The following is a 22,641-nucleotide window of genomic DNA, read 5'->3' on the forward strand; positions in this document are numbered from 1 at the left end:
GGTGAAGAATCAGGCAAGGAGGAGCAAGAAACCTGCCCCTCAAATGTTGACAAGGCCGCCATAAGCCAGTGTGCCTGTTTACGAATACCAAAAATATATGCTGTATAAAACTAGCGACGTTGGTGTCAGTGGGGAAGAATGCCAAGAAATCTAAGTTAAATTGCTATAGTATGTAATAAATGAAATTGTAGACTGGATAATCACATTAACGTGATCTTGATGTGAATAAAAAACCCACACTGGCAAACGAAGATGCATTCAATCAAACAATTTCGGTGTACACTGCCACCATCTTCATCAGTACGAAAGAAGAGTTAAGTCCTTCACACCACTGAAGAGGTGGCAGTGTCCACTTAAACTGTTTGGTTAATTAAATACATCTGCGTCTGCCAGGATGGGTTATTTCATTCACAAATGAAATTGTGTTGATCTCATGATTTCATAATATCAACGCTTTTATCAACTGTACCTCGGTACAACAAAGGAAGCGGGACTTTGGTAAAGGAGGAGGATGGTTAAGATTAGTTCATAGGAAAGCAATAGTGATTACATTAAATGGATAACTGGAGAAACCTGGGCAAGATAAACTAGGGAAACTCGAATGTCACCTTGCCCCTGTGTACCGGGGTAATGAGTTCTCAACCAAAACAAGATAAACGACAGAGGTGACAGAGGTGAGAGAGAATACCAGTGAATTCACGTTACAGACCACTCAAATAGGTAGACAGAAAACTTAATACATCGTGTCGCATACCCGTTCATAGGTACCAAGACGTTCATGGTTGCTGCTGTAGACCTCGAGCAGCAACAGACTGAGACTGTTTGAGACCATGGGCAACAGCTGGCATGCCGTACTCGCAGCACCAACGGCAAGAATCACACGCAAATGGCATGCGATGTTCTGCTGCCAGGCTAGTAAGTCCAGACGCTCCAGCCAGGAGCTGGCTGGGTCATGGTCAAAGAGACGACCTTGTAGTCGATTCAGACTCCAGTGAAAGGTCATCAGCTAACCAGCCAACGGTTAGCTCTCGCCATCGCTAATCAGACTGCCCGCCGCCCATGCTAAGCAGCTGGTCTTGCGCAGCACCCTGCCCCACCCCAAACCCGCTAGTCGCGAGGCAGAGACAGTGGGTATTTAAGGCCGCGTCCTGCCAGCCAGGGCAGCAGTGACAAGTCTGTCTTGGTTGGATCATGTCTTACCTAAAGGTACAGTTTGCGGACGACTTCAGGAAAGAAGCATTGCTCGGCAGCTACCTGCCGCGACGCTCCAACTGCTGCTGTATTTTATTTTAGTCAATACGATGACTATCTGGGTAAGATTTGAGCCCTGAGCCGGCTGCTCACGCCTATCCTCTCCCTCCGGCAGGTTGTTGCCGCCGTGCTCGCCCTCGTGGCCGCCGGCGCCGCCCGCCCAGACCACGGGGCCGCCCCACCTGCACCTCAGCCTGCTTACGGTGCACCCCCGCCGCCACCCACATATGCCCCTCCTCCCCCACCTCCTCCCCCACCTACCTGCCTCCTCCCCGACCTACATATGCCCCTCCTCCCCCACCCACTTATGCCCCCCCTCCACCACCCACCTATGCCCCCCCTCCACCACCCCAGTATAGTCAGCCTGAGCCAGAGACAGCGGTAAGCACTGGGCAACAAGTCCTCGTAGCCACTCATGTGTCAATATTTCCCTCACAGGACCATGGCCTATGCTGACCCTGCCTTCCACTCCCTCCCGCCAGAAACCCGCCTACTCCTTCGACTGGGCCGTCAAGGACGACTACTCCGGCAACGACTTCGGTCACCAGGAGAACCGCGACGGCTACAACACCCAGGGCTCCTACTACGTGCTGCTGCCCGACGGCCGCGTCGAGAGGGTCACCTACACCGTCAACAAGGACTCCGGCTTCGTGGCCACCGTCGAGTTCGAGGGCGAGGCCAAGGTGGAGGAAAAGCCCTATGGCCAAACACCCGCCCCAACTTACGGCCAGACTTAAACCCCGGCATAGGCCTATCACACATGCCCGGCTTACACCTCATCATGCGCACCAAAGCATCCTTACACAATGATTGATATCACACACTCTTGTACTAATGACGTTCATATCAAACAAACATTTCCACTATTTATTGATTCCAAAAGAAACTATTCCTCCTCTATATAACTTATCAAATTACAAATGTGAGAAAAACGAAAAATATATGAAGAGAAGAAATATACATGAGTATTTGTTTCCATTTACGTCCAACGTTTTTCATGTCTTGCAAGACATTTGCATATTTTCACTAATCTTTTTCGTAACAACCTAATGCAGGTAATACAGGTAACACACAGGTAACACAAGGTCTTCAAAACAAGCTAAATCTTAACGTCTTACAGTGGCAACAAACGTTTGATTTCAGTGCTGGCTTTCACTTAGTAACAAACGCACACGTGTGGACATTCGGTGTGATACATTGAAGTTACCTAGACACTTCAGTGACAAACTTGGTCCTGGAGCCTAAAGTTCATGATCTCCAGCTATTACTGATAAAAACAAAGAAACGGAGATGATAATCATGACAAGAAGGGAAAATCTTAACACTTTTTCAATGGTTGGTGCCCATTTTGCTAGTTTATTCTATGAGTACTGAAGCGGCAGTTTTTTCTTTGTGTGTGTATAAGTAAATGAGTGTGTGTGTGTGTGTGTGTGTGTGTGTGTGTGTGTGTGTGTGTGTGTGTGTGTGTGTGTGTGCGTTGCACTTGGTCTATTTCCATCACAGTTGAAGAAAAATAATGATGTGACCTGTGCTGTTGGGAAATTTTGGTTAGTGGCCAGAGGAGGACCTTAACCATGCCATGTTCCACACCTTGGCCTCGAAAAACTCCTGCCACACAACACACAACACAAAACTCATCTACGTCACACCTTAACGTAATCACGGTCATCCCTCTGCCCGCGGCATGAGAAGGAACGGGACGGGGCTGTGGTTTCGGCCTTCTCTTGTGGGCGGCGTCTACCAGCCCGAGGTATTTCACTTTACGTCGCCAAGGTAGCGGCAGAGCACAGCAATAAAAGGCGGCGCGTCTCTCCTTGGTCATCAGTTTGAGATCTTCTTCAGCCACAGAAACATGTTTCTCAAGGTGTGCTTAAACGGCCTCTCCGACCTAGAGTCTCTTATCAATCGTTCAAAGTGATCTAACGATTTATTTTATCCCGCATAACATCATCTTCATTTATAAATACTTTAAGGATTTAGTCAAGAGCTGGTCTCAAAACTCTTGCATGTTTCACTGAGCAGCGTCCGTCTGTCAACGTGCCCGTTTCTCGAGTTCATTACTTTATTGGTCGCTTCACTGCCCGTGTGCCTGTCTGCACGCCACGTGCCTCATCTAAACTACTCTTCTCCTCCTGCTGCTCTTCCTCAGGTCGTCCTGCTGTCCGCCTTTGTGGCCGCCTCCCTCGCTCGCCCCGACAACCCCCCACCCTCTTACGGTCCCCCCCCCCATCTTACCACGCCCCCCCCCCCACCTCCCACGCCCCCGCCGCCGAGGTGAGTAAACAGCCTTTCCTGCTTCCTTCTGTTGAAGCTGCAGCCACAGCTGTGCCGCCCACCGCCACCTTTGGCGTGACTCTCTCCTCGCCGCTACAACAACGCTTTTTTACCCTCAGGCGCCGCCCAAGTACGACTTCAACTACGCCGTCAAGGACGAATACTCGAGTAACGACTTCGGTGCCCAGGAGGCCCGCGACGGCTACGACACCCAGGGCTCCTACTACGTCCTCCTCCCCGACGGCCGCCTCCAGCGCGTCTCCTACACCGTCAACGGCGACTCCGGCTTCGTGGCCGAGGTCACCTATGAGGGTGAGGCCCAGTACCCCCAGCAGAGCTACGGCGCCCCAGCCCCCTCCTACGGCAAACCCGCTCCCTCCTACCAGTAATGTTCGAGGAAAGCTACTGTCCCTCCCTGACCCCATCTTGTTGAGCCTAGACTGCTTCCTAGGGCATCCATGTCCCTCCTAAGCCACCCCACCCCTCTTATAGGGCGGCTCCTATCTTCCAGCCACCTGGCGACCCTGTGGTTTCATTTGTGACGGCTATTTATTAAATGAAATATGATTTCTGTTTAGTCTTTCTTTACTCTCCATGTTATTAAGGAACACACGAAACACGTTGAGGCCGAAGTCAAACCACATCCAGTGAGGCTTAAGGACGTGTCCGGCATGTGGATCCAGCAGGAATGTTGGTGGCCCGGGTGTTGTGGACCTGCGGCGGACATTGGCAGTAGAGTCGCACGAACACTATCATATTTACTTTTTTATCACTGCAGTATGATCCACTCAGCTGATAGGCAATACGTTTAACGAATAGTAAATGTCCTTCAGTTTCATTATGTTTCATAAGACCAAATAACCAATGATAATGCTTAAACCTTACTCAAGTTTTTATTATATTGATTATCCTAACCAACATGCCCTTCACCGTTAGGCGTCACGAATTCCAAAGCCTCTAAAAACACGCCTCAACGACCAACACACACATCACCCAAGCACTCCTGCCCAGCCGCTCGCACGACCTACCTCAGGTCACGTAAATACGAAATCTTTTGAAGGGAACCACGGACTGAAAACGGACAAGTCCTGTAATTATTTAGAGTGGTTAGCGTGCGGGCTTGGTGAGCCCGAGGATCTAACGTGGACAATGTTCGAGTCCCACAGAAACACGCCTATTTTACAAGTCATCGCCGAGTGGCGGAAGATTACCCACATGCTGTCTGGATCTTCAATCAACATTTACTTCAGCGACTTCGGTCTAGAGGAGCACCATGGGCAGCATGGGCCAACCAAGAGTCATACATCACGTCAGCCATTATAAATAAAATTAGCTTGCGCCACTAACGGGCTAAGGCCGTCCATAATGCCTATCAAGAAAGCCTACCGGCGCTACAGGCCACGCCTAGACTCCATTACCCACTAGAACTGTCACACACCTTTTTTGATTCTCTCTTCTGTCTCTATCTCTCTGCCCAGCTTATGTTAACTACTAAGCGATAATAAAAGAGAAGTAAACGATTTGTGTGTGTGTGTGTGTGTGTGTGTGTGTGTGTGTGTGTGTGTGTGTGTGTGTGTGTGTAAGTAGGCTACCCTAGCACCGTTGTTTATCTTCCTGTTGTTGTCGCTTTTTACGCTTTCACTGAAGGACTTTTGTGGACACGGTGGTTTAGGCGCTTGCTTCTTCTCCTTCTCGTTCGCCTTCCCCTCTCCAGTGTCCTCCATCTCCCCATCCTCCTTCAGTCTCCTGCTACTCTTCCTGGTTCTACTGTTGTTGTTGTCATTCCTCTTCTCGCTATGGCAACGGCAAAAAATTCAGCAGGATGTTATGCTGCTTTCCATCAGTCGTTGATACTGCAGATGTAGTCGTTTATTATCGTTGCTGCCATTTTACTGATGCGGTTGTTGCTCTAAATATACTTCTTAAAAAAACGAGAGAAAATTGCGAGATAATGAAAAACCACTTCATAACTTATCTTACTACATGAGTATCACTGTCATCATCATCAATGCTGAATCTTATTAGCATTACATCTGTCATAAATTTCTTTGTAAGATTTTCGCCAATATCTTTCAACTCCTCCTCCTCCTCTTCTTCATCTTCCTCTTCCTTTTCCTCCTCCTCCTCCTTCTCCTCCTCCTCCTCCTCCTCCTCCTACTACTACTACTACTACTACTACTGCTACTACTACTATTACTACTACTACTATTACTACTACTACTACTACTCGTCTTTCCGCTTCTCCTCCTCCATACCACAATCACTGCTACTCTGCCTCTCTATGCCCGCGGCGTGAGGAGGGACGGGACGGGACTGCGGCCGCTTCGTCCTTGTCTTCTGAGCGTTGTCTCGTGGCACGAGGCTCGCGTCACGCCGCCGAGGCAGTGGCAGAGAACAGTTTATAAGGCGGCGCGTCCCTCCTAAGCCATTAGTTCAGATCATCTTCAGCCACAGGAACATGTCTCTCAAGGTATACAGTGCACGAACAGCCTCCAGTGGACTTGTTGTTACCGTCTTTCAGTTTCAAATCACACGAGGTGTTTTTGAGCTTTTGTTGGTCATTTTAGTGCCGGTTATCTTAGCCTCTTCTTCAGCCACAGGAGCAGTGCCCTTAAGGCAGAGCACGAACAACCGCCGGTAGGCACAGCTTCGCTGTCCAGTTTACTGCATCATTCTCCGTAACTCTGGACATGTTTGCAGCGACATCTTTCATGCCGATTACTTTTCCTATTTCTTCTTTCTCAGCCACAATAAGCTTCTTTTGGGCGTAGCGAGCATTCTCTTTCTCCTCCTCGGGGCATTGCCTTATACTCAGCACTATACACTTAAGCGAACTATACTGTGTGTCTTAAGAATATCGATGATAAAAAAACGTTATAGAGGTAATGACTCCGTGATTTATCAGCTGCATGCCATATAAACGAGTCTTTTGCGGCATTTTCAATTATTTCTCTTTTACTCTTGCTGTGATTCTTATACGATCAGAGATAGCAAGTAAGAACGGAGGCACTTATTTCATTTTATAAGTAATTAACTAGTAATTGTCATGAGATTCTGCTAACGTTTTAGATGTTCTCCTCGTCTTGCTTATATGTCTGAGCGTCTGTCTGTCTCTATGTCACAGACACCATCTCCCTCATGATCCTATTTCAGGTCATCTTCCTGTACGCCCTCATGGCTGCCGCCCTCGCCCGACCCGACAACCCCCCACCTTCCTACGGCCCACCCGCCCCCTCCTACCACGCCCCAGCCCCCGAGGTGAGGACACAGTCTTTCCTGCTGCCTTCCGTGGTAGCTTCCACCAACACTGTTCCGCCCACTGCCACCTACGGCGTGACTTTCTCCTCGCCGCTAAAACAACGTTCTTTTACCCTCAGGCGCCGCCCAAGTACGACTTCAACTACGCCGTCAAGGACGAATACTCGAGTAACGACTTCGGTGCCCAGGAGGCCCGCGACGGCTACAACACCCAGGGATCCTACTATGTCCTCCTCCCCGACGGCCGCCTCCAGCGAGTCTCCTACACCGTCAGTGGTGACTCCGGTTTCGTGGCCGACGTCACTTACGAGGGCGAGGCCCAGTACCCCCAGCAGAGCTACGGCGCCCCCACCCCATCCTACGGCAAATCCGCCCCCTCTTACGGCACCCCCGCCCCCTCCTACCAGTAATGTTCAAGCAAAGCTACGGCCCCTCCTTGACCTCATTCTATGAAACCCAGACAGCTTCCTACGTAACCCATGTCCCTCCAACGCCGCCCAGCCCCTTCTACGGGTCGGCTTTCATCCTCCTGCTACCTGGCGACGCTGTTGTTTCATCAGTAACGGCTATTTATTAAACGATATACGATCTCTGTTTAGTATTCCTTTACTCTCCATGTTACTAAGGAAAACACAAAACACACGTCACGGCCACAATCACACCACATCAGGTGGATTTTAAGGACGTGTCCGCAGTTGACTGACAAGACGCCTCGGCAGGAATGTTGGCGGCACAGTGGAATGCAGTTTAGTCTCGCCCATACAATTACAATCGCTTTTTGTTTAACTGCAGTATGATCCACTCATCTGATGAGCAATATGTTGCACGAATAGCAAATGTCCTTCAAATTCATTATTTTTCAAACGACATAAACTAACCAATGAAAATGCCTAAACCATACTCAACATTTTTTTTATATTGATTATCCTGAAGAACACGCTCTTCACCGTCAGGCGTCACGTATCTTTAAGCCCCTCAAAACACGCCAGAATGACCCACACACACCACACACACACCCTCGTGCCCAGCCGCTCGCAGGGCATCACTCTGGTCCCCAGCTAGGGATAATCAAAGACTACTAGCGCGCTCCAAACCCTTAGGCCTTTGCGGGACTCGGCGGGTGACAGAGTGGCGGGATTATTGGACAGCCAATACATAGGAATACATAGGAAGAACAGAAACCAGAAGACCTAGCGGTCAATGGCGAGGGTGTCTGTTTACTACCGCTACTACGTGTGGTAGGACAGGATAGAATAGATGAAGCCAATGGTGGCTTCTGTATAGTATCCAGGATGTCCGCCCAATAAATACCTCACCGCCGCCTCACCACTTATCAAGTCAAAAAAAAGCATTTTATCTAAAAGCAGTTATTCTCAGCTAATAAAAAAATACGAGTCGAATCTTGCTGATATCTTGCAAGTCACTGATCTGGAGAGAGGTGAAGAATCAGGCAAGGAGGAGCAAGAAACCTGCCCCTCAAATGTTGACAAGGCCGCCATAAGCCAGTGTGCCTGTTTACGAATACCAAATATATATGCTGTATAAAACTAGCGACGTTGGTGTCAGTGGGGAAGAATGCCAAGAAATCTAAGTTAAATTGCTATAGTAAATAATTAATGAAATTGTAGACTGGATAATCACATTAACGTGATCTTGATGTGAATAAAAAACCCACACTGGCAAACGAATATGCATTCAATCAAACAGTTTCGGTGTACACTGCCACCATCTTCATCAGTATGAAAGAAGAGTTAAGTCCTTCACACCACTGAAGAGGTGGCAGTGTCCACTTAAACTGTTTGGTTAATTAAATACATCTGCGTCTGCCAGGGTGGGTTATTTCATTCACAAATGAAATTGTGTTGATCTCATGATTTCATAATATCAACGCTTTTATCAACTGTACCTCGGTACAACAAAGGAAGCGGGACTTTGGTAAAGGAGGAGGATGGTTAAGATTAGTTCATAGGAAAGCAATAGTGATTACATTAAATGGATAACTGGAGAAACCTGGGCAAGATAAACTAGGGAAACTCGAATGTCACCTTGCCCCTGTGTACCGGGGTAATGAGTTCTCAACCAAAACAAGATAAACGACAGAGGTGACAGAGGTGAGAGAGAATACCAGTGAATTCACGTTACAGACCACTCAAATAGGTAGACAGAAAACTTAATACATCGTGTCGCATACCCGTTCATTGGTACCAAGACGTTCATGGTTGTTGCTGTAGACCTCGAGCAGCAACAGACTGAGACTGTTTGAGACCATGGGCAACAGCTGGCATGCCGTACTCGCAGAACCAACGTCACGGCAAGAATCACACGCAAATGGCATGCGATGTTCTGCTGCCAGGCTAGTAAGTCCAGACGCTTCAGCCAGGAGCTGGCTGGGTCATGGTCAAAGAGACGACCATGTAGTCGATTCAGACTCCAGTGAAAGGTCATCAGCTAACCAGCCAACGGTTAGCTCTCGCCATCGCTAATCAGACTGCCCGCCTCCCATGCTAAGCAGCTGGTCTTGCGCAGCACCCTGCCCCACCCCAAACCCGCGAGACGCGAGGCAGAGACAGTGGGTATTTAAGGCCGCGTCCTGCACGCCAGGGCAGCAGTGACAAGTCTGTCTTGGTTGGATCATGTCTTACCTAAAGGTACAGTTTGCGGACGACTTCAGGAAAGAAGCATTGCTCGGCCGCTACCTGCCGCGACGCTCCAACTGCTGCTGTTATTTTATTTTAGTCAATACGATGAGTAACTGGGTAAGACTTGAGCCCTGAGCCGGCTGCTCACGCCTATCCTCTCCCTCCGGCAGGTTGTTGCCGCCGTGCTCGCCCTCGTGGCCGCCGGCGCCGCCCGCCCAGACCACGGGGCCGCCCCACCTGCACCTCAGCCTGCTTACGGTGCACCCCCGCCGCCACCCACATATGCCCCTCCTCCCCCACCTCCTCCCCCACCTACCTATGCCCCTCCTCCCCGACCTACGTATGCCCCTCCTCCACCACCCACCTATGCCCCCCCTCCACCACCCCAGTATGGTCAGCCTGAGCCAGAGACAGCGGTAAGCACTGGGCAACAAGTCCTCGTAGCCACTCATGTGTCAATATTTCCCTCACAGGACCATGGCCTATGCTGACCCTGCCTTCCACTCTCTCCCGCCAGAAACCCGCCTACTCCTTCGACTGGGCCGTCAAGGACGACTACTCCGGCAACGACTTCGGTCACCAGGAGAACCGCGACGGCTACAACACCCAGGGCTCCTACTACGTGCTGCTGCCCGACGGCCGCGTCGAGAGGGTCACCTACACCGTCAACAAGGACTCCGGCTTCGTGGCCACCGTCGAGTTCGAGGGCGAGGCCAAGGTGGAGGAAAAGCCCTATGGCCAAACACCCGCCCCAACTTACGGCCAGACTTAAACCCCGGCATAGGCCTATCACACATGACCGGCTTACACCTCATCAATGCGCTCCAAAGCATCCTTACACAATGATTGATATCACACACTCTTATCCTAATGACGTTTATTTCAAACAAACATTTCCACTATTTATTGATCCCAAAAGAAACTAATCTTCCTGTATATAATTTATCAAATTACAAATGTGAGAAAAACGAAAAATATATGGAGAACAAATTTGTATTTGTATTTGTTACCATTTACGTCCAACGTTTTTCATGTCTTGCAAGAAAAGTGGTGCATTTGCATATTTTCACTAATCTTTTTCGTAACAACCTAATGCAGGTAATACAGGTAACACACAGGTAAAACAAGGTCTTCAAAACAAGCTAAATCTTAACGTCATACAGTGGCAACAAACGTTTGATTTCAGTGCTGGCTTTCACTTAGTAACACAACGCACACGTGTGGACATTCGGTGTGATACATTGAAGTTACCTAGACACTTCAGTGATAAATTCGGTCCTGGAGCCTAAAGTTCATGATCTCCAGCTATTACTGATAAAAAAACAAAGAAACGGAGATGATAATCATGACAAGAAGGGAAAATTTTGACACTTTTTCAATGGTGGGTGACCATTTTTCTAGTTTATTCTATGAGTACTGAAGTGGCAGTTTTTTTTGTGTGTGTGTATAAGTAAATGTGTGTGTGTGTGTGTGTGTGTGTGTGTGTGTGTGTGTGTGTGTGTGTGTGTGTGTGTGTGTGTGTGTGTGCGTTGTACTTGGTCTATTTCCATCACAGTTAAAGAAAAATAATGATGTGACCTGTGCTGTTGGGAAATTTTGGTTAGTGGCCAGAGGAGGACCTTAACCATGCCATGTTCCACACCTTGGCCTTGAGACACTCCTGCCACACAACACACAACACAAAACTCATCTACGTCACACCTTAACGTAATCTCGGTTATCACTCTGCCCGCGGCATGAGAAGGAACGGGACGGGGCTGTGGTTTCGGCCTTCTCTTGTGGGCGGCGTCTACCAGACCGAGGTAGTTCCTTTACGTCGCCAAGGCAGCGGCAGAGCACAGCAATAAAAGGCGGCGCGTCCCTCCTCGGTCATCAGTTTGAGATCTTCTTCAGCCACAGAAACATGTCTCTCAAGGTGTGCATAAACGGCCTCTCCGACCTAGAGTCTCTTATTAATCGTTCGAAGTCATCTTACGATTTATTTTATCCCGCATAACATCATCTTCATTTATAAATACTTTAAGGATTTAGTCAAGAACTGGTCTCAAAACTCTTGCATGTTTCACTGAGCAGCGTCCGTCTGTCAACGTACCCGTTTCTCGAGTTCATTACTTTATTGGTCGCTTCACTGCCCGTGTGCCTGTCTGCACGCCACGTGCCTCATCTAAACTACTCTTCTCCTCCTGCTGCTCTTCCTCAGGTCGTCCTGCTGTCCGCCTTTGTGGCCGCCTCCCTCGCTCGCCCCGACAACACCCCACCCTCTTACGGTCCCCCCGCCCCATCTTACCACGCCCCCGCCCCCACCTACCACGCCCCCGCCGGCGAGGTGAGTAAACAGCCTTTCCTGCTTCCTTCTGTGGGAGCTGCAGCCACAGCTGTGCCGCCTACCGCCACCTTTGGCGTTACTCTCTTCTCGCCGCTACAAAAACGCTTTTTTACCCTCAGGCGCCGCCCAAGTACGACTTCAACTACGCCGTCAAGGACGAATACTCGAGTAACGACTTCGGTGCCCAGGAGGCCCGCGACGGCTACGACACCCAGGGCTCCTACTACGTCCTCCTCCCCGACGGCCGCCTCCAGCGCGTCTCCTACACCGTCAACGGCGACTCCGGCTTCGTGGCCGAGGTCACATATGAGGGTGAGGCCCAGTACCCCCAGCAGAGCTACGGCGCCCCAGCCCCCTCCTACGGCAAACCCGCTCCCTCCTACCAGTAATGTTCGAGCAAAGCTACGGTCCCTCCCTGACCCCATCCTGTTGAGCCTAGACTGCTTTCTAGGGCATCCATGTCCCTCCTAAGCCACCCCACCCCTCTTATAGGGCGGCTCCTATCTTCCAGCCACCTGGCGACCCTATGGTTTCATTTGTGACGGCTATTTATTAAATGAAATATGATCTCTGTTTAGTCTTTCTTTACTCTCCATGTTATTAAGGAACACACGAAACACGTTGAGGCCGAAGTCAAACCACATCCAGTGAGGCTTAAGGACGTGTCCGGCATGTGGATCCAGCAGGAATGTTGGTGGCCCGGGTGTTGTGGACCTGCGGCGGGACATTGGCAGTAGAGTCGCACGAACACTATAATATTTACTTTTTGTATCACTGCAGTATGATCCACTCAGCTGATAGACAATACGTTTAACGAATAGTAAATGTCCTTCTATTTCATTATGTTTCATAAGACCAATTAACCAATGAAAATGCTTAAACCTTACTCAAGTTTTTATTATATTGATTATCCTAACCAACATGCCCTTCACCGTTAGGCGTCACGTATTCCAAAGCCTCTAAAAACATGCCTGAACGACACACACACACATCACCCAAGCCCTCCTGCCCAGCCGCTCGCAGGACCTAACTCAGGTCACGTACATACGATATCTTTTGAAGGGAACCACGGACTGAAAACGGACAAGTCCTGTAATTATTTAGAGTGCTTAGTGTGCGGGCTTGGTGAGCCCGAGGATCTACCGTGGACAATGTTCGAGTCCCACAGAAACACGCCTATTTTACAAGTCATCGCCGAGTGGCGGAAGATTACCCACATGCTGTCTGGATCTTCAATCAACATTTACTTCAGCGACTTCGGTCAAGAGGAGCACCGGGGGGGGCAGCATGGGCCAAGCAAGAGTCATACATCACGTCAGCCACTATAAATAAAATTAGCTTGCGCCACTAACGGGCTAAGGCCGTCCATAATGCCTATCAAGAAAGCCTACCGGCGCTACAGGCAGATTATGAAAAAAAATAGTGATAATCCTATACTGCTAGCGCGCTCCCAACCCTAGGGCCAGTGGCTTCCAACCTTATTTTCAGGCGACCACAATCCTACATCTCTAAACACGACAGCGACCCCACTAGTTGTTGTATATGAGTTATTATAATATAATAATACTGTGTTTCATATTTCGAGGTCTTGGCGACCCCAGGAAAAATGCTTGGCGACCACACTTGGGGTCGCAACCCTACGGTTGGGAAAGGGGTTAGGCTCTGGCGGGAGTCGGCGCATGCCAGACTGGCGTTAGTACTGGACTGCCGATGGTGGGTTCTGTATAGTGTCCAGGATGTCCGACCAAGAAATGCCTCATCGCCGGCTCAACACTGATCAAGTCAAAGAAGGCGTTTCACCTAAATACACATATTTTCAGCTGATAGAAATATACGAGTTAGACCGTGCTCTCATCATGCAGGTCACTGGTTTGGTGGGAGGTAACGTGAAGTTTCGGGCAAAAAGAAGTAAGAAGCCTGCCCCTCACATGTTGAAAAGACCGCGATAAGCCTGTGGGTCTGTATACGAATACCAAAAATGTATGTAAAGTAAAATTAGCGAAGTTGTTTCAATGAGAGAATAAATGTAAAAAAAAACTTAGTTAAACATCTATAGTACAAAATATATTAAACAGTGTCAATTTCATGATATCAATGCTTTTATCAAATGCAACTCGAAACAATAAAGAAAACGGGACTTTGATTGAGGAGGAGGATGGTAAAGACCAGATCGTAGGAAGGATATAGTCATTACGTTAGATGCGAATCTGGAGAAACACAGAGAAGGTAAACTGGGGTAACTCGGATGTCATCCTGCCCCTGTGTCGCAGGGTGCTGGGTTCTGACCCACAATATGAAGGACAGAGGTGACGGAGATGAGTGCCGACCAAGGGCGCATCTAACATGAAATCATCTGACTATACTTTGACGTTACAGTCCACTAAAAGAGTAAACAGTTACACTTAATACGTCAAGTATCGCACAGCTTATCATCGTTCATGGCTGTTACTATAGAACTTGAGTAGCAACAGGCTGAGACTGTTTGAGAGCATGGAAGACAGCTGGCATGCTGAACTCGCAGCACAAACATCACAGCAAGACTCACACGCCAATGGCTGGCGGTGTGCTGCTGCCCTGCTAGTAGGTCTGGACACCCCAGCCAGGAGCTGGTTGGGTCATGGTCACAGAGAAGACTTTGCGTCAGTTCAGACTCCAGTGAAGGGTCACCAGCTAACCAGCGGACTGTCAACTCGCACCATCGCTAATCAGACTGCCCGCTGCCCACACCAAGCAGCTGGTCTTGCGTCGCACCCTGCCACACCCAAAACCCGAGCCATGCCCTTAAACGTGACCGCATGCATCATGCATGGGAGTCGCGAGGCAGAGGCAGCGGGTATTTAAGGCCGCGTCCTGGCAGCCGGGGTAGCAGTGACACCTCTTCCTCGGGTGGATCATGTCTTCCCTCAAGGTACGGTTAGCGACCACTTTCATGTGGGAAGCCCTGCTTAACAGCTGTACCGCCGCGGCGTCCAAACTGCTGCTTTTATTTCTTTTTTGTCAGTACCATGGCTAACTGGGAAAGATTTGAACCCTGAGCCAGTTACTCACGCCTCTTCTCTCCCTCCGTCAGGTTGTTTCCGCCTTGCTCGCTCTCCTGGGCACCGGCGCCGCGCGCCCAGACCAAGGCGCCGCCCCACCTGCCCCCCAGCCTGCCTACGGTGCACCCCCGCCGCCGCCCACATATGCCCCTCCTCCCCCACCTACCTATGCCCCTCCTCCCCCACCTACCTATGCCCCTCCTCCCCCACCCACTTATGCCCCCCCTCCACCACCTACCTATGCCCCCCCTCCACCACCCAAGTATGGTCAGCCTGAGCCAGAGACAGCGGTAAGTCCCCGTAGCAAGTGATGTGTCAATATTTCCCACACAGGACCATGGCCTATGCTGACCCACCCTTCCACTCCCTCCCGCCAGAAACCCGCCTACTCCTTCGACTGGGCCGTCAAGGACGACTACTCCGGCAACGACTTCGGTCACCAGGAGACCCGCGACGGCTACAACACCCAGGGCTCCTACTACGTGCTGCTGCCCGACGGCCGCGTCGAGAAGGTCACCTACACCGTCAACGGTGACTCCGGCTTCGTGGCCACCGTCGAGTTCGAGGGCGAAGCCAAGGTGGAGGAGAAGCCCTATGGCCAAACGACCACCCCAACTTACGGCCAGACGTAAACCCCGGCACAGGCCTATCACAAATGCCCGGCTTACACCTCATCAATGCGCACCAAAGCATCCTTACACAATGATTGATATCACACACTCTTGTACTAATGACGTTCACTTCAAACAAACATTTCCACTATTTATTGATCCCAAAAGAAGCTGTTCTTCCTCTATATAACTTACCAAATTACAAATGTGAAAAAAACGAAAAATATATGAAGAGAATAAATAAGCATGAGTATTTGTTGCCATTTACGTCCTACGTTTTTCGGGTCTTGCAAGACGAGTGGTGCATTTGCATATTTTCACTAATCTTTTTCGTAACAACCTAATGCACGTAATACAGGTAACACACAGGTAACACAAGGTCTTCAAAACAAGCTAAATCTTTAATTCTTACAGTGGCCACAAACGTTTGATTTCAATGCTGGCCTTCACTTAGTAACACAACGCACACCTGTGGACATTCGGAGTAACACATTGAAGTTACCTAGACACTTCAGTGACAAACTCGGTCCTGAGTCCTAAAATTCATGATCTCCAGCTATTACTGATAAAAACGAAGAAACGGAGATGATAATCGTGACAGCAAGGGAAAATCTTGACACTTTTTCAATGGTTGGTGACCATTTTGCTAGTTTATTCTACGAGTACTGTAGTTGCAAGTTTTTTTTTTTTTTTTGTGTGTGTGTGTATAAGTATATGTGTGTGTGTGTGTGTGTGTGTGTGTGTGTGTGTGTGTGTGTGTGTTGCATTTGGTCTATTTCCATCACGGTTAAAAAAAATAATACTGTGAGCTTTGCTATTGGGAAATTGTGGTTAGTGGCCAGAGGAGGACCTTAACCATGCCATGTTCCACACCTTGGCCTCGAAAAACTCCTGCCACACAACACACAACACAAAACTCATCTACGTCACACCATAATGTAATCACGGTCATCCCTCTGCCCGCGGCGTGAGAAGGGACGGGACGGGGCTGTGGTTTCGGCCTTCTCTTCTGGGCGGCGTCTACCAGCCCGAGGTAGTTCGCTTTACGTCGCCAAGGCAGCAGCAGAGCACAGCAATAAAAGGCGGCGCGTCCCTCCTCGGTCATCAGTTTGAGATCTTCTTCAGCCACAGAAACATGTCTCTCAAGGTGTGCATAAACGGCCTCTCCGACCTAGAGTCTCTTTTCAGTCGTTCGAAGTTATCTAACGATTTATTTTATCCCGCATAACATCATCTTCATTTATAAATACTTTAAGGATTTAGTCAAGAGCTGGTCTCAAAACTCTTGCATGTTTCACTGAGCAGCGTCCGTCTGTCAACGTGCTTGTTTCTCGAGTTCATTACTTTATTGGTCGCTTCACTGCCCGTGTGCCTGTCTGCATGCCACGTGCCTCATCTAAACTACTCTTCTCTTCCTGCTGCTCTTACTCAGGTCGTCCTGCTGTCCGCCCTTGTGGCCGCCGCCCTCGCTCGCCCCGACAACATCCCACCCTCTTACGGTCCCCCCGCCTCATCTTACCACGCCCCCGCGCCCTCCTACCACGCCCCCGCCGCCGAGGTCAGTAAACAGCCTTTCCTGCTTCCTTCTGTGGGAGCTGCAGCCACAGCTGTGCCGCCCACCGCCACCTTTGGCGTGACTCTCTCCTCGCCGCTACAACAACGCTTTTTTACCCTCAGGCGCCGCCCAAGTACGACTTCAACTACGCCGTCAAGGACGAATACTCGAGTAACGACTTCGGTGCCCAGGAGGCCCGCGACGGCTACGACACCCAGGGCTCCTACTACGTCCTCCTCCCCGACGGCCGCCTCCAGCGCGTCTCCTACACCGTCAACGGCGACTCCGGCTTCGTGGCCGAGGTCACCTATGAGGGTGAGGCCCAGTACCCCCAGCAGAGCTACGGCGCCCCAGCCCCCTCCTACGGCAAACCCGCTCCCTCCTACCAGTAATGTCCGCGCAAAGCTACGGTCCCTCCCTGACCCCATCCTGTTGAGCCTAGACTGCTTTCTAAGCCATCCATGTCCCTCCTAAGCCACCCCACCCCTCTTATAGAGCGGCTCCTATCCTCCAGCCACCTGGCGACCCTGTGGTTTCATCTGTGATGGCTATTTATTAAATGAAATATGATCTCTGTTTAGTCTTTCTTTACTCTCCATGTTATTAAAGAACACACAAAACACGTTGAGGCCGCAGTCAAACCTAATCCAGTGAGGCTTAAGGACGTGTCCGACATGTGGATCCAGCAGGAATGTTGGTGGCCCGGGTGTTGTGGACCTGCGGTGGGATACTGGCAGTATAGTCGCACGAATACTATAATATTTATTTTTTTGTATTACTGCAGTATGATCCACTCAGCTGATAGGCAATACGTTTAACGAATAGTAAATGTCCTTCAGTTTCATTATGTTTCATAAGACCAAATAACCAATGAAAATGCTTAAACCTTACTCAAGTTTTTATTATATTGATTATCCTAACCAACATGCCCTTCACCGTTAGGCGTCACGTATTCCGAAGCCTCTAAAAACACGCCTGAACGACCCACACACACATCACCCAAGCCCTCCTGCCCAGCCGCTCGCAGGACCTAACTCAGGTCACGTACATACGAAATCTTTTGAAAGGAACCACGGACTGAAAACGGACAAGTCCTGTAATTATTTAGAGTGCTTAGCGTGCGGGCTTGGTGAGCCCGAGGATCTACCATGGACAATGTTCGAGTCCCACAGAAACACGCCTATTTTACAAGTCATCGCCGAGTGGCGGAAGATTACCCACATGCTGTCTGGATCTTCAATCAACATTTACTTCAGCGACTTCGGTCAAGAGGAGCACCGGGGGGGCAGCATGGGCCAAGCAAGAGTCATACATCACGTCAGCCACTATAAATAAAATTAGCTTGCGCCACTAACGGGCTAAAGCCGTCCATAATACCTATCAAGAAAGCCTACCGGCGCTACAGGCAGATTATGAAAAAAAAATAATGATAATCCTATACTGCTAGCGCGTTCCCAATGCTTAGTCTGTAGCGGGAGTCGGCGCATCCCAGATTAGCGTTAGTACTGGACTGCCGATGGTGGGTTCTGTTTTAGTGTCCAGGATGTCTGACCGAGAAATGCCTAATCGCCGGCTCAACACTGATCAAGTCAGAGAAGGTGTTTCACCTAAATACACTTATTTTCAACTGATAGAAAGATACGAGTTAGACCGTGCTCTCATCATGCAGGTCACTGGTTTGGTGGGAGGTGACGTGAAGTTTCGGGCAAAAAAAAGTAAGAAACCTGCCCCTCACATGTTGAAAAGACCACGATAAGCCTCTGGGTCTGTATACGAATACCAAAATGTATGTAAAGTAAAATTAGTGAAGTTGTTTCAATGTGAGAGAATAAATGTCAAAAAAACTTAGTTAAACATCTATAGTACAAAATATATAAACAGTGTCGATTTCATAATATCAGTGCTTTTATCAAATGCAACTCGAAACAATAAAGAAAGCGGGACTTTGATTGAGGAGGAGGATGGTTAAGATAAGATTGTAGAAAGGATAAGTCAATATGTTAAGTTCGAATCTGGAGAAACATAGAGAGGGTAAACTGGGGTAACCCGTCTGTCACCCTGCCCCTGTGTCCCGGGGTGCTGGGTTTTGAGTTCTGACCCACAATATGAAGGACAGAGGTGACGGAGATGAGTGCCGACCAAGGGCGCATCTAAAATGAAATCCTCTGACTATACTTTGACGTTACAGACCAGGGCGCCGCCCCACCTGCACCTCAGCCTGCCTACGGTGCACCCCGCCGCCACCCACATGTGCCCCTCCTCCCGCACCTCCTCCTCCACTTAACTATGCCCCTCCTCCACCACCCACCTATGCCCCTCCTCCATCACCCACCTATGCTCCCCCTCCACCACCCAAGTATGGTCACCCTGAGCCAGAGAGAGCAGTAAATCCTGGGCAACAAGTCCTCGTAGCCACTAATGTGTCAATATTTTCCTCACAGGACCATGGCCCATCCTGACCCACCCTTCCACTCCCACCAGAAACCTGCCTACTCCTTCGACTGGGCCGTCAAGGACGACTACTCCGGCAACGGCTTCGGCCACCAGGAGACCCGCGACGGCTACAACACCGAGGGCTCCTACTACGTGCTGCTGCCCGTCGGCCGCGTCGAGGTCACCTACACCGTCAACGGCGACTCCGGCTTCGTGGCCACCGTCGAGTTCGAGGGCGAGGCCAAGGTGGAGGAGAAGCCCTATGGCCACACACCCGCCCCAACCTACGGCTAGACGCAAACCTCGGCACAGGCCTATCACACATGCCCGGCTTACACCTCATAAATGCGTACCAAAGCATCTTTATACAATGATAGATATCACACACTCTTGTACTAATGCCTTTCACTTCAAGCAAACATTTCCACGATTTATTAATCCCAAAGGAAACTATTCTTCTTCTATATAACATCGAATTACAAATATGAGCAACACGAAAATTAAATCAACTAAACAAATAAGCACGAGTATTTGTTGCCATTTACGTCCTACGCTTTTCGGTTCTTCGAAGACAAGTACTGCCTTTGCATAATTTCACTAACGCTTTTCTAAACCTAATGCTGGTAACGCAGGTAACACACAGGTAACACATGGTCCTGCAGCAAGCTCGATATTTTGTCTTACAGTGGCCACAAACGTTTTATTTCAGTGTTAGCCTTCAGTCACTTAACACAACGCACACCTGTAAACATCTGATGTGACACATTGCAGTTACCTGGACACTTCAGTGACAAGCTCGTTCCTGTATTTTAAAATCGATGATGTCAAGCCATTACAGATAAAAAATAAAACTAGGAAACGGAGATGATAAACGTGGCAAAGAAAAGATAATATACTGACTCTTTTTACTATAGTTAGTGATCATTTTGGGAGTTTTTAATAAGACACCTCCCGCAACACTTCACACAGGACGAAACTCATCTATGTCACCCCATAACGTAATCACGGTCACTCGCCCGCAGCGTGGGGAGGAACGGGACGGAGCTACAGTTTCGACCTTGTCTTCTGGGCGGCGTCTACCAGCCCGAGGTAGTTCGCTTTACGTTGCCTTGCCAAGGCAGCGGCAGAGCACAGCAATAAAAGGCGGCGCGTCCCTCCTCGGTCACCAGTTGAGATCTTCAGCCACAGGAACATGTCTCTCAAGGTGTGCATGAACGGCCTCTTCGACCTAGAGTCTCTAATGAACCGTTCCAAGTGTTCTAACAATTTATTTTATCCCATCTAACATCATCTTCATTCATAAGTACATTAAGGATCTTGTGAAGAGCAGAAGAGCTGCTCTCAAAACTCATGTATATTTCTCTGAGGAGCGTCCGTCTGTTCGCATGCCAGTTTCTCGCCTTGAGTACTTTGAATGTCCTTCTCTGTTCGTGTGTTTGTCAGCATGCCATTTGCCTCTTCTAAACTTACCTTTCCCTTGTGCTGCTGTTATTCAGGTCGTCCTGCTAACCGCCCTCGTGGCCGCCGCCCTCGCCCGCCCCGACAACCCCCCACCCTCTTACGGCCCCCCCGCCCCCTCCTATCACACCCCCGCGCCCTCCTACTACGCCCCCGCCCCTGAGGTGAGTACACAGCCTTTCTTGCTGCCTTCTGTGAGAGCTGCCGCCAACTCTGTGCCGCTCACCTCCATCTTCGTCATGACTCTCCCCTCGCCGTTACAACAACGCTCTTTTACCCTCAGGCGCCGCCCAAGTATGACTTCAACTACGCCGTCAAGGACGAATACTCGAGTAACGACTTCGGTGCCCAGGAGGCCCGCGACGGCTACGACACTCAGGGCTCCTACTACGTCCTCCTCCCCGACGGCCGCCTCCAGCGCGTCTCCTACACCGTCAACGGCGACTCCGGCTTCGTGGCCGAGGTCACCTATGAGGGTGAGGCCCAGTACCCCCAGCAGGGTTACGGAGTCCCCGCCCCGTCCTATGGCAAACCGGCCCCATCCTACGGCCCCCCCACCCCCTCCTACCAGTAAGATCCAAATAGGACTGCAGTCTTGCCTACAGCTGCTCCTTTAACCATGACGACTATTAATTAAACCGGACATGATCTCCATTTGTTCTTTCTTAATTATCCCTTTCAATAAGAAAAATACCCTATTCAAATTCTAGCCACGCACACAGAGCAAATCCTGCCAGCATGCAGGACCCACTCATGCTGGCGGCTTACTGGCTGATTCAGCACTGTTATTGCTGGGTGATCAGCACATACTGCCAGCGCCCGTTGTTAGATCACAGCATCTACTTTAATGCAACACAAGCGCCCACATTACTTAATACATTACTAAAAAAATTGTGGGCTCAGGAATGTTTTGAACAACCAGAAAATCTTAAGAGTGGAAGCCCCAACCCCCACGGACGACACAGTGCTGAAGCGAGTCGGGATTTCTTTCTGCAAAAGCCATCCGAAAAGAAAGATATCAAGTACATTTTCCAGAGATCTCCGACACAACAACGAGGGAGTTGAGCAATGGATTATTCCTGCATCGGTGAGACAGAAGTAGAGGAATGGGACGGAGTTAAAGGTCATGAGTAGCTAGACCGAGGAAAAGGCAGAAGCAATCAATAACTTCATGAATGACCAACCGAAAGACAAGACTGAGTGCAGCAATAATGACGGGGTAGCGACTCAGCGGTCAGAACGGAAGGGGTGTAAGCTGGGCTCTGACTGCAGGGTTTCGTTCTCAGGATCTCGGGATTCAGGAATCCGGGAAACTGTAGCAAAATATTAATTATATATTTCTAATGAAAATTACAGTAATCCTGTGATATCACATTTTCCTTAAGGAATGAAAACTTTAACTTTCAAACTTTAACTGAGAGAGAGAGAGAGAGAGAGAGAGAGAGAGAGAGAGAGAGAGAGAGAGAGAGAGAGAGAGAGAGAGAGAGAGAGAGAGAGATTCTGCCAGACAGACAAAGTCATGAAAAAACGAACGAACAAGCAACTTCACACATTAACAAAGCAACAAACACCGGGGCCCTGATAAAGGCAAACCAACAAATAACCGAAGAATCCCTCGCTCCTATCTCGTCTTGGAGAAACCGTTCGGCGACAAACTCTCACTAGCAGACACTGGAACAGCATTCTTTCCACAGTATTTCCTCCTCCTTGCGATATAAACTCCTTAAAGAGGCATCAAGACAACTCTTAAGCTAACTATGATAAACTCCATGGGAATCTTTCTATATTCAAAAGCAGA

At 49.5% G+C, this 22,641-nt stretch overlaps 5 protein-coding genes and 1 pseudogene across 11 annotated transcripts in view; all 6 read left to right on the top strand.

Moving 5' to 3' along the window:
* Positions 1-2,203, top strand: part of LOC127000530 (uncharacterized) — a 25,593-nt gene extending 23,390 nt beyond the window's left edge. Inside the window, exon 3 of the mRNA XM_050864271.1 lies at positions 1,734-2,203. Coding sequence (XP_050720228.1) covers positions 1,734-1,988 — 255 coding nt within the window. The 3' untranslated portion in view covers positions 1,989-2,203. The remainder of the gene's footprint in view (positions 1-1,733) is intronic.
* The window catches only part of LOC127000540 (pro-resilin-like), a 10,294-nt gene extending 6,198 nt beyond the window's left edge, over positions 1-4,096 (top strand). The window contains exon 3 of the mRNA XM_050864304.1: positions 3,645-4,096. Coding sequence (XP_050720261.1) covers positions 3,645-3,914 — 270 coding nt within the window. The 3' untranslated portion in view covers positions 3,915-4,096. The remainder of the gene's footprint in view (positions 1-3,644) is intronic.
* Positions 3,089-21,529, top strand: LOC127000531 (cuticle protein 19-like). Of its 7 annotated transcripts, none has more exons than XM_050864274.1 (4): positions 3,089-3,115; positions 11,623-11,748; positions 11,868-12,005; positions 21,223-21,524. In XM_050864274.1, the coding sequence occupies exons 1-4, from the start codon at positions 3,104-3,106 to the stop codon at positions 21,415-21,417; spliced, it is 471 nt and encodes a 156-aa protein (XP_050720231.1). In that variant the 5' UTR covers positions 3,089-3,103; the 3' UTR covers positions 21,418-21,524. The 7 variants fall into 7 exon arrangements, with proteins under 7 accessions (XP_050720231.1, XP_050720230.1, XP_050720232.1 ...); XM_050864273.1 differs by lacking the exon at positions 3,089-3,115 and adding an exon at positions 11,258-11,337; XM_050864275.1 differs by lacking the exon at positions 3,089-3,115 and adding an exon at positions 11,258-11,337 and having other exon boundaries at positions 11,868-12,047; positions 21,307-21,516.
* On the top strand, positions 6,649-7,251 carry LOC127000538 (pro-resilin-like; annotated as a pseudogene).
* LOC127000535 (uncharacterized) lies at positions 9,379-10,414 on the top strand. Its single transcript, XM_050864282.1, has 3 exons — positions 9,379-9,431; positions 9,593-9,838; positions 9,940-10,414. Exons 1-3 carry the CDS (start codon positions 9,417-9,419, stop codon positions 10,192-10,194), a joined length of 516 nt encoding a protein of 171 aa, XP_050720239.1. The 5' UTR covers positions 9,379-9,416; the 3' UTR covers positions 10,195-10,414.
* LOC127000533 (uncharacterized) lies at positions 14,601-15,650 on the top strand. Its single transcript, XM_050864279.1, has 3 exons — positions 14,601-14,656; positions 14,819-15,076; positions 15,164-15,650. The coding sequence occupies exons 1-3, from the start codon at positions 14,642-14,644 to the stop codon at positions 15,416-15,418; spliced, it is 528 nt and encodes a 175-aa protein (XP_050720236.1). The 5' UTR covers positions 14,601-14,641; the 3' UTR covers positions 15,419-15,650.
* Positions 21,530-22,641: the final 1,112 nt, after the last annotated feature.

Source organism: Eriocheir sinensis, chromosome 19 (assembly GCF_024679095.1).
Source record: "Eriocheir sinensis breed Jianghai 21 chromosome 19, ASM2467909v1, whole genome shotgun sequence".
NCBI lineage: Eukaryota > Metazoa > Arthropoda > Malacostraca > Decapoda > Varunidae > Eriocheir > Eriocheir sinensis.

What these genes read in the sequence shown, in the direction of transcription:
- LOC127000531 (XM_050864272.1), top strand. Translation starts at nt 20,771, where the DNA reads ATGCCAGTTTCTCGCCTTGAGTACTTTGAATGTCCTTCTCTGTTCGTG. An exon ending in ACTACGCCCCCGCCCCTGAG is followed by an intron (nt 21,008 to 21,126) that starts GTGAGTACACAG and finishes TTTTACCCTCAG; the next exon opens with GCGCCGCCCAAGTATGACTT.
- LOC127000533 (XM_050864279.1), top strand. An exon ending in AGCCTGAGCCAGAGACAGCG is followed by an intron (nt 15,077 to 15,163) that starts GTAAGTCCCCGT and finishes CCCTCCCGCCAG; the next exon opens with AAACCCGCCTACTCCTTCGA.
- LOC127000535 (XM_050864282.1), top strand. An exon ending in AGCCTGAGCCAGAGACAGCG is followed by an intron (nt 9,839 to 9,939) that starts GTAAGCACTGGG and finishes CTCTCCCGCCAG; the next exon opens with AAACCCGCCTACTCCTTCGA.